We start from the raw sequence: 16265 nt of genomic DNA, 5'->3' as shown, positions 1-16265 counted from the left end.
TCGAGCTACTAAAAAGTGTCACAGTCCTCACATAATTGTAGCCCACTTCTACAAATAATGTGAAAAACACACAGTAACCCTGCTTTGGGAAAGGACCTTACATCATCTCCCAGTGAGCCACCAGGGTGCTGGAGCCCGAAGTTATCTCAACAATGAGCTATTGTGTGAACTGGCTATTTAATGGGTCAGAAATTCCTGCATTCTCCCCCTCTGTGGGAACCCTATTGCACTGAGTAAGGGATTAACAGCCTAATCCTAATCTGTCAATAAGAGTGACTGTGAACCACGCCCACTCAGAGCCTTGCACTGTAGGGTATGTGCGAGTGTAACACAGCAGGTATTGCAAATACCACCTTCCTAAACCAAGAGATCAGGTTTGCCCTGTAACCCCAGGGGCATGGCCAGCTGCATGCAGACCCACGCCATGGCCAGGACTAAATGCAGGTGCCCGTGAGATGTCCACCATTCCTCCCCACTATACTATGCTCAGGTGCCCCTTACCGGTGGGGTGATAGGGGATATTATGGTTCCCACTGCTGCCCTCCCCATAGGCACATGCTGAGGGGGCCTTGGGCAACCTCAGGGCTCTAGCCATCACAGTAACAGCCAGGGGCACAAGGCCAAAGAGACTGAGAGGAGCTATGCCTGATTTCAGCACTCTTCCTGCTCTTGGGAATGCACTGAGTCAAGGGAGAAATGCCAGACTTCAGTAGCTTCCCAGAGGAAAACGTCACATACAATACTCAGGCTACAATCCTGCAGCTGGGATAACAGGCCCATCTATCTCATCAGCAAGAACACCTCTTTCAGGTGAGTACATTACTTACATTATCTATGTCAGGAATTCGAGGACAATGAAGTTCTGAATCCTTTGTGGGTGTTTTCTCCCATGGAAAGCATGGATACAGGTTGGGTTCTTTCTACTAGTATGGGGTATCAGCTGCACCTCTGTTTTTCCCAGTGTAGCATCTTTGCATCACTTCCTCAGAACACTTTCACGTAGATGAGATCTCATACTATGTATCGATAGAATGTTTCTTCTTATGGACCCTTTCAGGTCTTTACAATTTTATGTCTCGGGGCTCTTAGACATTCAGAAGTGGGAGTACATTGGGTCTTTGGGGTCAAAAGCCACTCTGTTTTAGGTAATCTTTTTTTCTTTGTAACATTAAAATGATGTTCATAGTAAGAAAGTTTAACAGAGCTTGTTTGGAATTTGTTCTTCCTACAACTAGTGGTTGGAATATAAACAACTACTTAACTTTTCTCAACCTCGCACTATGTGTAAAGCACAAATTTAGTCTGGTGCTCTTTAGAGGCTCTTAAGTTTTTTGGGGGGGTTTTGTTTTTTTTTGTTGTTGTTGCTGTTGTTGTTGTTTTTTGGTTTTGTTGTTGTTTTCGAGATAGGCTTTGGTTTCTTCATGTAGTTTTGGTGCCTGTCCTGGATCTCGCTCTGTAGACCAGGCTGGCCTCGAACTCCCAGAGATCCACTTGCTTGTCTCCCAAGTGCTGGATTAAAGGCATGTGCCACCACCACATGGCTGTGAATAGGTATTTTTGTTCTCTAAATCACACACACAAAAAACGTGCAAGTATATTTCAATAAATAGAAAATTTATCAAGTTCTCCCATTATTCCCAGAGGGAGTTTAGAAATATTCCTCCCTTATTATTCTTTCAGGAATAGCTTGGGAAAGACGAGGAATATTTTTCCTTTAAGTATTTGATAGAATTTAGCCATGAAACTACCAGGTCCTGGATGTTTCCTTTGTAGGACATACTTGAGTATTCACTCTCCTTACTTTTTAGAGATTAGTTTATATGGTCTATTTCCTCATGCTTCCATTTTTGGTAGTTTGTGTGTTTCCAAGAATTTACCCATTTGGTCAAGGTGATTCAGTTTATTGTCCTAAAACTGTTCACAGTAATCCCTTATAATCCTTGGGAAATCTTCACTGTCAGGTCTAATAACTCCTGTTTCTTTTACAATGTGAGGGCTTTGGAGGGAGGGCTCGTTTTTAATTAGCCTAGCTAAAGGATTTCCATAGAAGTTTTGTCTTCTCTCTATAAAGAATTCTCCTAGCTGTGCTCTGGCTTCCTCGCCTTTCCCTCTCCAGAAGTTTTGTGACAATCATGTCTTCTCTTCTCATTGGCTTTACTCCCTACAAATCTTTAGGCAGTCTCATTCTCAAAACACACAGATGTATTTGGGGTGCTAAAGAACTGACTAGCTGTCATATATTTTCCTTCTTTCTGTTACTAATCAGAAATTCCTTTTGGTTTTAATGTATTTGTCCCTATCTTTGGAACAAGTACTCAGTGAGTAGCAAGTATACACCCACATTCTGGTCTGTGAACCTAGTGTAGCAGAACATTTTTAAGTGCTTGTCTTCACAGAATTTAAATAGAAATTCTGTACTCAGAGGGCAAATAAACAAATAAACAAGATTATTAATATGTCAAAGAACTATAGGCAACAAAGGAATGCTCAGAGCAGGAGAACCAGTCTTCCCTAGGGAAGAGTACACTGGTTGGTTATCCTATACCACATGGTCAGCCCTGAAAATAGGCATGTAAGTGAGATTATCCAAGATGAGCCTGTAATGAAAAAAGAAGGGCATGAGTTTGAAAGAGAGCATGGAGGGTTATATGAGAGGGTTTGGAGGGAGGGAAAGGAAAGGAGCAATGATGTGATTAGAGTATAATCTTTTTCTTTTTTTTTTTTTTTTTTTTTTTTTTTTGGTTTTTCGAGGCAGGGTTTCTCTGTGTAGCTTTGCGCCTTTCCTGGAACTCACTTGGTAGTCCAGGCTGGCCTCGAACTCACAGAGATCCGCCTGGCTCTGCCTCCCGAGTGCTGGGATTAAAGGCGAGCGCCACCACCGCCCGGCTATATAATCTTAACAGTAAAAGAAAAAAGAAATATTATGAAGTAAAAAGCATACGATAGGAAATAACTACTGGCGGTACAAAGGGTTATCCTGCTCTACTAGAATGTGGATTGGGAGGATCTCGGAGGACATTAAGTGTAAGCTGAGAAAGTTGAGGCCATTGCAAAAGCAGAGGGAATGCTATTCTAAACTGTGACTGACAAATTCAGTCCTTTAAAGGAGCATCCACCGATGTAGCTCCCTTTCCCAGCCTGTTTCCCGGAGGTAACATTTAAGAGAGTTCAAAGAATAAGAAACTCTTAGTTTCCGAGGCTGGAACCTGCTGACCTAGGGAGAAGAGATGGGAGAGCTAATTGACAATTCACTTAAGATAGGTCACAAATGAGAAGCCACTAAACAGTGTTAAGGCAAGAAGTGGCAGGATCCGTTTAACCTTTCAAAAGATCATTTTCGGCAGGGTGTGGGAGGGAAAGGATGGGGTGTGTGACAGCTCAGCAGGTGTAGGTAGGTGCTTGTGGCTAAGCCTGAAGAACTGAGTTCAGTTCATGTGAGAGCACTAAAAGTTGTTCTCTGACCTCCACAGGCACACCTTGGCATGGCCCCACTTCCCGCCCCCCCAAAAAGAAAAAAATTAAAAATTAATTTTCGGTGCGATACCCTTTGTAATGAGTACAACAATGTTAGAAATATAGACAAGTGTGTTTGTGTCTCTCCACAATGTCATAATTTATTGAATAGCAATAAAATTATAAGGTTTCAGTGGCATCAGTGTGTCAGATAATCCCACCTATCCTGATAATCTGGCTCAGGCAAATGAAAGTTCCTTTTTGTTTTCCCAAACTTAATTAGTAAGATTAATTCTCACAGCACACAGCACACAGTAAATATATCTATATGTGTATATGGTTTATATGTGTATATGGTTTACGGAATGAATACAAGAAATAGAGGCTGAGGTGGAGCTCAAGAGGTTTCATAAGTAGACCAGGAGAGTGGCTTCCTTAATAAAATAATAATCTAGAGCAGTACCAGCAGGGACCTGCTGCTGGAGCTGCTGGAATCAGACTCCACCAGTGAAGCAAAAGATCAAGCCCGGCTCTGAGAACAGGAAACAGTGAGTTCCGGTTCTGAGGGGCAGGCGAACAGCTGCAGAGACAGTGGAGTAGACGGTGTCAATAGCAGGACTCCAAACCTAGTTGAAGCTCCAGACATAGTTGTGGAGTCCTCTGCTTGCTGATCCTAGATGCACTCACAGGTATCAGATAATTGGTTGGTGTGTGACCGCGCCATCACAGTGTTAGGTGTCCATCACTTTATGTGGTCCATGAGAGGACCCGTATGGTCTGATATGTTTGATATGTTCCTCAGAATGGTTTCTCTGATAGGATTTTATTAAGTCCATGTGCCCTTACAGTCTCAGTTTACTCCCAATAAACTTATTGGGTACCTCCTTTTCTAGTCCCAGGAATAAGACATTTATTAGTCTGAGTTCAATGGGTAGTGCCTAACAGATGGTGTCCATTGTGGATTTACATAGGAACAGCTGCTTAGAAAACCACTCTTTTAAGCAAGACGGAGTAACTTAGAGTGGGACATAGAACCTGGTCTCAATACTCTGCAAAAGGGTAGGACAGAAACTAAATCAAGTACCAACATGATACATTATTTATTTAAAAGTGTGTGCTTAGCTGGGCATGGTGACACATTCCTCTAGTTCCAGCTACTGAGGCAGGAAGACGGCTTCAAAACCAGCTTGGGCAACACAATGTGACCCTGTCTTGAAAACAAAAACAGCCCAGTTAATTTAAACGTGTAAATCTGAACACTAGAAAAACCAAGGACAATATAATAGAACAACTAGAAGAACAGCTAATAAGAAATATATTTCACCACATTTCAAGTGGAAGTTAAAAGTTATTTTCTAATAAGTGATAATTTAATAGACACAGGCTTACATGTAAAAAGCTATCCAGATAACACTAGAGGTAAAACTGAAATAAAGCATCAAGATTATTGAAGGGAAAACTTGAATTCACATACTGACCCAACACAAAGAAAACAAAAGGAAAAGGCATGCCACGGGTATTTTTTTTTAAAGGACGCTAACAAAGGCAAAAACTAAGGTAAGAGACTGAAGCAAAACATACCCACTAGATGGATTAATCCTGCTGTCTGGAACAATGTGAGGCATACAATAGACATTCAGAAAATACCTGCAACGCTTAACTAGGAGCGCAGCAAAGCTGAAAGCTGAACAACAGAAGACCCCACCAGGGAAGTGCAAAGGAGCGCAAAACAAGACCATCTCTGCGCCCTTTCAAGAGTGTGCTGGCTACTTACCATAAATTTAAATATGTTCCAGGCTTTCCTCTGATAGTGATTTCTAGTATTATTACATTGTAGTCAGAAAAGCTCTTTATGATTTTAATGCTAGTTTTTAAAAAGAATCTTTTGTGGAACATAGTTAAACATATGGTCTACCTTTGCTCACATGTTCTAGTTAGGTAAAAAAAATTATGAACATCTCTGACTTTGTTGGCTAGAATATTCTACATATTTTTTGTCAGGCCCAAGTGGTCTACGGTTTCTCTCAAGTTCATTTTCTCATATATCTTCTCCATGATTGTTTAATCTCCTTTTAAAACAAAGTATTTAAGTCTATAATTGCTATTTGAACTTGTCTGTTTCTTCAATTCTGTAGATACTTATCTCATATATTTAGGAGATGTTTGGTGCATCTACATTTATATTTGTTATATATTCTTGATAGATACACTTGTTTATCATTGTAAAATGTCTCCTTCATAACTTGTATTCAAAGTTGGAGTTTTACGTTTGATTTAATGTCATTTTTATCAACCATTAGTGTGGTCATCCCAGCTTAGTTTTGGCTATTTGCATGGAATATGTTTTCCTATCTAGTATCTTTTTTTTTTTTTTTTTTTTTTTTGGTTTTTGGTTTTTCGAGACAGGGTTTCTCTGTGTAGCTTTGCGCCTTTCCTGGAACTCACTTGGTAGCCCAGGCTGGCCTCGAACTCACAGAGATCCGCCTGGCTCTGCCTCCCGAGTGCTGGGATTAAAGGCGTGCGCCACCGCCGCCCCGCTTATCTTTTGATCTAACACTCACAGTAGAGTATTTATTTTCATGAGGCATGGAAGTTGTGGAGAAAGGGGGTCATATGGGATCTCAGCTGGGCTTGGTAGGAGCCGACAATACTTTTGCTTCCTTGACTGTCTTCCTTCCTTCCTTTTCTTTTTTCCTTTTGGATTTTCAAGACAGCCCTAGCTGTCTTGGAATTCATTCTGTAGACCAGGTCAGCCTCCAATTCAATTGTAATGGCTGGCTGGCTTTTTCTCTTTGCTTCCTTTTCTTTCTCTCTCTTTTTTTTTCTTTCTGTCAGTTGTCTTTCTTTCTTTTCTTTTTTTCTGGCCGGGGGGGGGGGGGGAAGGAGGGGGTTTGAGACAAGGTTTCTCTGTGTAGCTTTGGAGCCTGTCCTGGAACTCGCTCTGTAGACCAGGCTGGCCTTGAACTCACAGAGATCCGCCTGGCTCTGCCTCCCGAGTGCTGGGATTAAAGGCGTGCGCCACCACCGCCCGGCTGCCTCCTTTTCTTATCAAACTAATGTGTGCATACACATAATGTATATGCGTTTTATATATATAATTTGCATGTAATGCATAAGGGTTTAAGATGAAAAGTAAATCCCTTTATGTCACATCTTTCTCTCCTGCTCTCCCGAAGCAATTCTTTAGATTCTTAAGTGGCGTCTTGTTTCTGGCAGTCTCTATACCCGAATATAGTAAGCATGGTCCGTTATAAGTTTTATACTTTCCTAACTTCTTATGAGAATACCGTCTCTTATGAGAACTTGTTTTCCACACTAAATTTTGTATGCACAAGCACTACATGTTAATCAGAAAATTTTAAAATACATCTGCAATTTTTTCAAGTTAAGTGGTGAATGTGTTAAACCCTGTGTGTGTGTGTCTGGTCCTGGCAATAACAACTTATTGAGAGTTTTCTATGTGAAAAACAGTTTAAAGCGCTTTAGATGTATTGCTTTTTTTAATTATTAGAACTGCCATAAGGACTAACGGGCGGAAAAGTTACTACGATAGCCTTTTCTGCACGCATCCCTAAAGCAGCAGCAGCAGTGAAAACAGGTCGCTTGCAGGTACTGAAATTGCATCCTTCTCCTTTAAGTCTGAGCCGCCGGTGGGCGGGGCCACGTCGGCGGGTTTCCCAGCGCCTGCGGGCCACCTTGGGGGCCTGTGGCGCGGAAATGAGCGGCCGGGCCACGTGACGGCGGGCGGCTCTCTGGCTTTCCTAGAGCAGTCTCTATGGTCTTCTTCCAGCTCCCCCCCCCCCCCGCCTCTGCAGCCCCCCAGGGTAGCGGGCACGTGACAAGCCTGGGACTACGGCAGGTTCCCACGTGATCCTGGCCTGCAGTAGCGTGGCTGCGGTGAGGTGCCTGCGCTCCTGAAGGGCGGGCGCGGAAGTAAACGCGGCCTCAGGCGGATTCCGACTGGCGGCGAGGTCGTGAGGAGCCGCTAGGCGGTGACCGCTTTGCCTCTGCAGCTCCGGTCAGCTCATTCCGTTATCTCAGCCTTGGCGGGCTGCGCAGAGGAGGACCAAGTTCCCTTCGGGTCCTGAGACCTTGGGGAGTGAGGCCCAAAGTCGGGAGCAACTCCTCATCCACCTTGCCCTCCATCTCTTCCTTTGCACGCACCGAATCGCTTGTTCCCTCGGGCTGGCCTGCCCGGCCGAGCCTGGAGGCTAAGTTCGGGTCGGTAAAGGTAACTGTGGGAAAAGCGGCCCCCCAGTGGACAAAGGCGGAGGCAGGCATAGAGCAGGCCCCGCGGGCCGCGGGTGGAGAGCATAGGCAGTGGAGGAGGTGAGCCCGAAGAAAAGAGTACTGCGGATTTAGAAGGCGCTGTGAAGGACTTGTTGCGCGATGGAAGAATCTGACTCCGAGAAAAAGACGGAGAAAGAGAATCTGGGGCCAAGAGTGGAGCCTCCACTCGGGGAACCGGAAGGATCGCTTGGGTGGGTGAAGGGTATTATGTTGTACCTAGGAGGGAGGGGGTGCTAATTGTAAAGATTATCGTGAAATGCAAGAACCCCTAACCTCCAGCGATAAATTGCTTTACTTTACCAGTATGGTTGATTGGTATCATGCCCTTGGTGATAGAAAACAAAAACGGAGAACAGAACAGAAACAGCCCTTTGCCTGGAGCTGAGATTCCTGGTTTATGCGTAGTGTTCTAATTGAGACAGTTCTGACTTATTTTGCGTTTTCTATGAAGGTGATTTGGTGATATCACCTTGTTAGTGATAAAAAGAGGGCGAGGACAGACATTTACTGACCAATGACGTAGAGTTTGATATGCCTGTTTGAGAGCTGCGTTATATGTACTTGGCGCCTTTAATGAATGAAATGCAGCTTGGAAGGACGATTGAAGGTCCAAAGATGCTTCCAGATTTGAAAAATAAGCAGCTGAATTAAAAAAAAATAGTATCCAAATATGAAAATATTGTTTGGTTTATAAAAATGCCCAGAATATTGCGTTGGTTTTATGACAGAATACCAAATCTTGAATTTAAATGGTTTGTATTCCTAAATATGTCTTCCTAGGAAGCATCTCTTGAGCTAATGAAGGAAACGGGGACCATAAACGCAGTTTTATAATTTAGGAAAATGAAGACTTCTGAAACGAGGTCTCCTACGTACTTAGCTGTTTTAAACAATATTCTTCTGCTTCTCTCCGTTTACTTGTTTTTTTTTAAATTTCTAAGGCAATTAGATCATGGAAACACTGTCTTTTGGTTTATATCTACAGGTGGGCAATGCCAAATGCAGCCATGAAGAAAAAGGTAAGATGTGTTAGGTACATTAGAAACATGAAGAAAAAGGTAAGAAGTTATAGTTCAGGAAATCTGTCTTTTTCTGGACTATGGCAATAACCTATATGGTCTTTCTGACTCTCATCCCTTTATTTACCGTCAGATTCACTTTGTCTAAAATAAATCTCACGGAGTCAAGCCATATTCAAATATTACACAACCTTCTGTGTGCACATGGATTCTTTAACCCATATCAAATGTTACATGCGTTTTGCTAGCAGGAATTGGATGTTCTTTGCTTTGTACTTTTATTGGGACTTAGACAGTATCCCTAAGACTGTAGTTCTGAAGCAAATTTCTTGACCTTTTTGGGATTCAGTGTCATTTGCAAAGTGGTAATAACCCTCATAGGACTATTAGGAACTTTACATGAGTAAACTCCCTGTAAATCTCAAACATGACTATCCTTGCTCTTTCATGAAAAGGTCTAATATATTTAGCCTAGCTTCATCTAAAATTTAATTCTGTGCCTTCGATACAATGAAAAACTTAAAGAACTGTGAAAAGAGAAATTCATTTGATTTAATCATTCCAGAATTACATGTATTAAAGAATCAGTTTCTATCCCCAGAAAGATAGAGTTATTGTTTTCAGTTAAATTTTTTTTGCAAAGGACAGGGAAAATCTTCCATATTAATTTTAGACTAGCTATGCAGTTACAGGGTAAAGCTGAATAAATTGTTGGGTTGAATAAATCCATGTCCAGTATGTTTTCATTAATGTTCCTTCTGTTTATAATTAGACATTTCAACAAAATATATTGGGACTGGAGGTAGAATAGGGAATAGGTATTTCTTTCATTTGAAACGGAGAAGGTTATCAGAATTGTGTTTCACAAACTTTGTGTTTAAAGGACTCTTTCAAAGTCATTCAGTGTGAGAATATAGGGCATTGTTCACAGGTGTCTTTCTTGTGTTAAATCCTAACACAGAAAGATGTCTGTAAGGTCTTGCTTTCGGACAGTTGTCATTGCATTTTTGTTTTAATGTCTTGTTCATTCTTTTGATGAGCATACTTCAAGCTTTTGGTATATATTAGGCAAGCACTGGAGATACAAAGGACACAAAGGGTACAAAGATACTCCCTCTGCCCTTCAAGGGCTTAGAGTCTTGTGAGAGAGTTCCCGAAACAAGAGACTGCAGAGCTTTACGGTCTGCAGTGATATAGTAGTACCACTAGAGGGCAGGCAAGATACCTAAGTCAGCGGTTCTCACCCTTCCTGATGCTGCGACCCTTTGATACAGTTCCTCATGTTGTGGTGACCCCAACCATAAAGTTATTTTCCTTGCTTCTTCATAACTCTGATTTTGCTACTGTTATGAATCATAATGTAAATATCTGTATTTTCCAATGGTCTTAGGCAACCTCTGTGAAAGGGTCATTCAACCACCCCATGGGGGTGTTGACCCACAGGTTGAGAACCACAGGCCTAAGGCTTTTGGGTTAGAGGAACTATGGGGAGGATACTGGGGATTGAACCCAGAGTTTCACTTGTATTAGGTAAATACCCTAGTACTGAGCTACATCCCTAGGTCCAGAGAAAATTCCTGGAATGATTGTTGAACCAAGTGTTGAAGGGTAAGTGGGATTTCACTGAAAGAAGAATAAAGGATGGTAGAGAATACAGAATGAGTACATAGCGTCAGGACTCCCTAGAGGGCTGGAAACAGACTATATGCCATTCAGTTCAATGTGACTGGATGCCAAAAGTGCCAGGCTAGGAGAAGCAGGAGGTAAAGACAGAAGTAGATAAGCTAACCAAAAATGGTCTTATGTGTAGTTTAACTGCCCAGTTTTGTAGGGCATAGCAAAGTTAAACGAAGAGACAGAAACTGATGAAAGAAAGTTATAGAAGTATGTGAAAGGGAAGACATCATGGGCTGGAGTGAAAAAAAACTGACCTTGAACAGAGAAGTAGGAGGAGCTTTTCAGTTATTCTGAAATCTGCTAATTAGGTTAATGTATATCTAACCTTGCGTTATAGGAGAATAGGGTTAGTTTCCTATTGAGATAGTATTTTTCTTTTTTAAAATTTATTTTATTTATTTATTTTTTTAAAATTTTTTTGATTTATTTTTATTTTATGTGCATTGGTGTTTTGCCTGTGTGTATGTCTGTGTAAAGGTGTCAGAAGCCCTGGAACTAGAGTTACAGACAGGTGTGAGCTGCCATGTGGGTGCTGGGAATTGAACCTGGGTCCTCTGGAAGAATAGTCAGTGATCTGAACCACTGAGCCATCTCTCCAGCCCCTCAAAATTTTTTTTTTTTAGATTTATTTTGTTTATTATATAAACAGTGTTCTTTCTGCAAGTTTGCCTGTACACCAGAAGAGGGAATCAGATCTCATTATAGATGGTTGTGAGCCACCATGTGGGTGCTGGGAATTGAACTCAGGTGCTCTACAAGAGCAGTCAGTGCTCGTAACCTCTGAGCCATCTCTCCAGCCCTCAAAATTTTTTTATGTGCATTGGTGTCTCACCTGTCTGTGTGAAGATGTCAGATTCCCCTGAAACTGGAGTTACAGACAGTTGTGAGCTGCCATGTGGGTGATGGGTATTGAACCCGGATCCTCTGAAAGAGCAGCCAGTGCTCTTAACTGCTGCACCATCTCTCCGGCAAGATGGAATTTTTCTTTTTTTTTTTTTCCTTTTTCTGGAGCTGAGGACCAAACCTAGGGCCTTGCGATTGCTAGGCAAACGCTCTACCACTGAGCTAAATCCCCAACCCCATTTTTTTAAAAAATACTTATTGTTTCTTTTTTTGTATTTTTCTTTTTTTTCTGGAGCTGAGGACCGAACCCTAGCGCTCTACCACTGAGCTAAATCTCCAACCAATACAAACTTTTTGTTTTGTTTTGTTTTGTTTTTCAAGACAGGGTTTCTCTGTGTAGTTTTGCGCCTTTCCTAGAACTCACTTTGTAGACCAGGCTGGGCTCGAACTCACAGAAATCCGCCTGCCTCTGCCTCCCGAGGGTGCCACCACTGCCCGGCCGGAATTTTTCTAACATAGTTTTAAATAAATATTATGTATAATAATGAGGGGCTGCAGAGATGGCTCAGTGGTTAAGAGCATATACTGCTCTTCTTGAGGACCTGAGTTCGATTCCCAGCCCCTACGTCAGGTGGCTTACAACTGCTTGTCATTATAACTCCTAGGGGACCTCACATCTCTGACTTCTGTAGACACTTGCATTCATGTGCATATACCTCCCCACATATACACATAATTAAAATAATAAAAATCCTTAAAAGATATTATGTATAATAACAAACTCACTGCAGTTGTATTGCTAAATGATGTGTAATTCATAGCAGGTAAGTGCTCAGCATTTGAAATGTTATTTGGGGAAGAGCTTAATTGCAGGTATCCATACTGGTCATTTGTACACTTCTGTAAAATGCCAACTACAGAGGAGAAATGGATCCCTTTACGCTAGATTTGCTCTAGATTGCTAACTTTTTTCCTTTGCCCTTAGGTGCTGTTGATGGGTAAAAGTGGATCTGGTAAGACCAGCATGAGGTCTATTATCTTTGCAAATTATATTGCCAGAGACACTCGTCGCCTTGGTGCAACAAGTAAGATGTTTCATCTTATTGTAAAGTGAGGTGACCTTGGCTATTAATAATCCGCATAACACGCTTGGGAATGCACAGGTTTATGAATTTGCTTTGAAGCATGCTTTCCCTTTTTGCATTTCTCCTCAGAATGTGTGGCCTAATTCTGGTTATTATTGCTCACTGTCCTTGGGAGCTGCTTTCCTTTCTAGGTTGCTTGCAAAGTGGGATGCCCTTAGCTAACTTGTGTATCCTGCTGTTTCTTAGGCAAGAATAGGGACCCTTTGCCTGCTTGTTTTGTGGGGACAGTGTTTGTTTATAACTTTTTATATGAAGGGGAAAATCATAGGCAGTAAGTAGCACACGATAAAACCTAATGTTTTTAATGCAGGAGTTAGTCCTTGCCCTTATTAAAAGGTGAGAGGTATACTTGTTCTGCAGTCTGCTGTTTCTCTTTCTTTATACACTTAGATCTTCTCTTTGGAGCATCTACTCTGAGTTGGGAAATAACTAATTAGACCTTTATGGCTAGAATATTAGTATAGACTTCTGGGCTATCATGGCTACCAGAACAAGGAATCAAGAATCCTGGGAGTGCCTTACTCTGAAGCCGATTATGTCATTCTGAAGCATCCAAGCATTTCTGAAGTCTGCCTTTGTTCTTGGCTTCTGGGTGAGGAAGGCATTGCTCTGCCTAGCCTTCAGAGATTCCAATCTGGGTTTCTGGCATCGTTAGTACTTTTAGCAACAAGTTAGCATTGTTCTATAAGGTGCCCCAATCTGGTTTCAAGAATAATAAACATCTTTCAAGCATATTATGCTCCAGACTCTGAGATACAAAGGAGAAGGAACTTTACTTCTGTTTGCGGCTTGGTGTCTAGTGTAGACTTCCGTAACTTGAGAAGAAACTTGGTGATTAGAAAGCTATTTCCTAGATAGAATCTTGTCTGTTTTTCTTTCTTTCTAGTCTGTTCTCTACAAATATTTGCAAATACTCAATATCTCAATTTATCTTACTCGTTCCCTGCCTCCCAAATTTTATTATCCTTACCTTAAACATCTTTGGTTCCTCATTTGTCATAAGTTTGAATGTTTTTAAGGACTTGTTCAAACTTGTCTCTATTTTCTTATAAGACATGAATGCAGATGTGGTCTAATCAGAGCAGGACAGGCCTACTACATCTCTTGTTCTGGGCATTACCTTGCTGTTAGCATGGTGAAACCCCACCTTCTTGTTTTTTAGCACCATTCATTTTACTGAATCATAAAGCCCCAGTTCATCTTTGCATATATTTTATTAAAGCATACACATCCTTTGGTTTTTGTACAGTTCATAATTTGAACTTTACATACAAACTTTACATCCATATCTACATTAAATGGCTCATGTTCCTTTGTTTTGGAATCCAAGCCACTGGGTTGCAGTTTTCTTATACATAATAAAAAGGGGTTCCTATTTTCATTTCAGCTACTTATTCCCTCACCTGATATGTTTGCTCTCCTTCATAGTTATCTACAGTTTTATATTTGATAGTATCTAAGTTACTGTCAAAACCGTTGGTCAAGATAGTTTCCTGTGGCTTTTCACACTTATTGAGTTGGCATCTAGCCTCTAGAAAGTGTACTTGTCCAAATGTTTTTCTGTGTCTTGACTTCATAGATGTTTTTCTCTTCCAGATTAAATATATAGGCCTAGTATCGGTGTGTTTTTAGTGGAGTAGACATGCTTACTGAAGTACTGTTACTTTTATGCCTGCTCTCGTTTACTTTAGTTTTCATATTACCTTTATTCTAATAGTATTCATTCAGCTAGTAAGTCTCAGAGTTGTGATAGTAGTCTGTGTTCTTCTTTTTATTGTGACAGCCTGTCTATATTACACTACTCAATTCCTGGAATTCCTTTTCTTCTTGTTTTAAATTCTATACACTTTGTTGAAACTTTTCTTAGTACCACTGATATTTCCGTTTCTAACTGATCAATACAGTTGGTTTATTACCCCGAATCCAATGAATAGTCTCCAAGCAAGATTTTTAGAATTATTGAAACTGCTGAAAATAGTTTTGACATAATCCAGCATCATCATTATAAGCATAATGTTGCAAATTATATAACCCTACTCATTAAAATAGGCCATTTATTCAACAAGTATTTATCTAGAAGTGTCTCTTGCCAGATACTTTCAGTGGGATGGGGCTCTTGCCCCTAAGAATATGTCAAGTAGTAAGTTGATTGGTAATATTTGGTTAGCATTTTCTAAATTTCCTTAAAGGTCGTAAAAATATAATGAACAATGTTGGTATTAATGTTTTAGCATATCATCATGAACTGGTTTGTCACTACTGAAGAAAGGTCTGTGTTTTTTGCTGAACATGTAGACTAGTTCAGAGTACATGTAGTGCATTGCTTTTATTTGTTGTCCCTTTTGGTGCAATTACTGATTTTCTTTAAGGGTAGTAAAAAGAAAACTACTTTTAAAATGTTGTTTGACTTTAATGTGTCAGTGTTTTCTTGGTTTGTCATTCCTGAAAAAAGTCAAGTTTTATTTGTTAAATTGAAAGCCCCCTGCATTTTGAAATTTGAAGTAAAGAAGAAATGATGATGCTATTAATTTATTAGGTAGATGTTAAAATGTGTTTGTTGGGATGGTAAATTTGTCACTAAAATGATTATGAAGTATTTTAGTATCAAACACTGTTGACGGCTCCAAGATTTCCTATCTTCTCAAAATTCTATTCTCTTGGCTCTTTATGTAATGATTTTCTTTCTTTATCTTTAACCAGCCCTCCCTGCTTTAACAAAAAGATAATCCTTATCATAATGTTTTCTTCTTTCTGCCCCATAAATGTATATTAGTCCCCAAACCCTGGTCTCTTGTCAGTCGCTCTCATGATAACAGAGCAGGAAGGCTATAGAAGAACCAGGGACACACGGTGAGCTGAACATTTAACAGGGAAGCAGGAAATGGGGTTCAGACGTAAAATGTCTTAGAAGTCAAGAAAGATAGTCAAACTATGAAAGAATATTCAACAGTAAAAAGTAACATAATCAGAGCCACGTTTTTAATTCAAAATAATACTTGTGAACACTTCAAACATCATTTAAGTAGGAAAAGTCTATTTTGTTCTTCACTGTCAAGCCGGTCTCCAAGAGAGAACCACCATTAGTACTTCTGAGGCTGCCATTCTGACCCTCCTCTCAGTGTATACAATTACACATGCACAGACATGGTCTTTTCAAAGAATGATATAAATCTCAGCAACTTGGAGGCACCACTATATCTGTAGTGTAGACAGCAGACTGGAGTGATGCAAGGGGAGGAACAGGTACCATCTATAAGCCAGAGCACTGCTTTTCACTAGACTCCCACTCTGCTGATGGCTGGATCCCAGAATTGTCAAGATTTTGGAACTGTGAGAAGTAACTTTCTATAATTTAAAACAACTTGAAGAGATGGCAGGAGCTTGATTTGGACTAGGATATTGGTAGTAAATATGGTGTGAAGCTACTGGGTCAACAGGACTTTCTGGGAAACTTGGAGAGAATTGTGAGGGGAAAAGAAGACTGGAGGATGAGAGGTTTTAGATTAGACAGCTGGTTAAATTCACCAAGATGGAGAAAACTGAAAGGGGAACAGATTTGTTAGGATGAAAGGAGAGATGAGTTATATTGGGAAACTTACGGTACAGACATATAGTATATGAGTCAGAAAAATAGTAGAGAAATCTGCACTAGTGTTACCTAGTTTGTATCCAAATGATCAATGTAATATTATGACAGTTATCTTGGGGAAAATATTTTGATGAGAAGGTGGCCACTGTTGGAGTCCCGAAGAACCATGACATTTAAGGGACAGAAAGAAGAATAGGAGCCCATGAGGGAGGGTCTTCCAGAAAGTTTGTAGATTTGATGCCAGAGACC

The 16265-nt window shown here is 40.7% G+C and overlaps 1 protein-coding gene across 2 annotated transcripts in view; it reads left to right on the top strand.

Annotated features, from left to right (window-relative positions):
- Positions 1-7234: 7234 nt before the first annotated feature.
- Positions 7235-16265, top strand: part of Rragb (Ras related GTP binding B) — a 35228-nt gene continuing 26197 nt past the window's right edge. Inside the window, exons 1-3 of one of the 2 annotated variants that reach the window (XM_052753185.1) lie at positions 7235-7934; positions 8729-8762; positions 12268-12367. In XM_052753185.1, coding sequence (XP_052609145.1) covers positions 7843-7934; positions 8729-8762; positions 12268-12367 — 226 coding nt within the window. In that variant the 5' untranslated portion in view covers positions 7235-7842. The remainder of the gene's footprint in view (positions 7935-8728; positions 8763-12267; positions 12368-16265) is intronic. The other variant, XM_052753110.1, reaches the window with a different exon arrangement.

The sequence above is a fragment of the Peromyscus californicus genome, unplaced genomic scaffold, assembly GCF_007827085.1.
Source record: "Peromyscus californicus insignis strain IS unplaced genomic scaffold, ASM782708v3 Scaffold_10__1_contigs__length_136768540, whole genome shotgun sequence".
Taxonomy (NCBI): Eukaryota; Metazoa; Chordata; class Mammalia; order Rodentia; family Cricetidae; genus Peromyscus; species Peromyscus californicus.
Note: the sequence above shows the minus strand (reverse complement) of the source record. Positions and strands in the feature narration are given on the sequence as shown.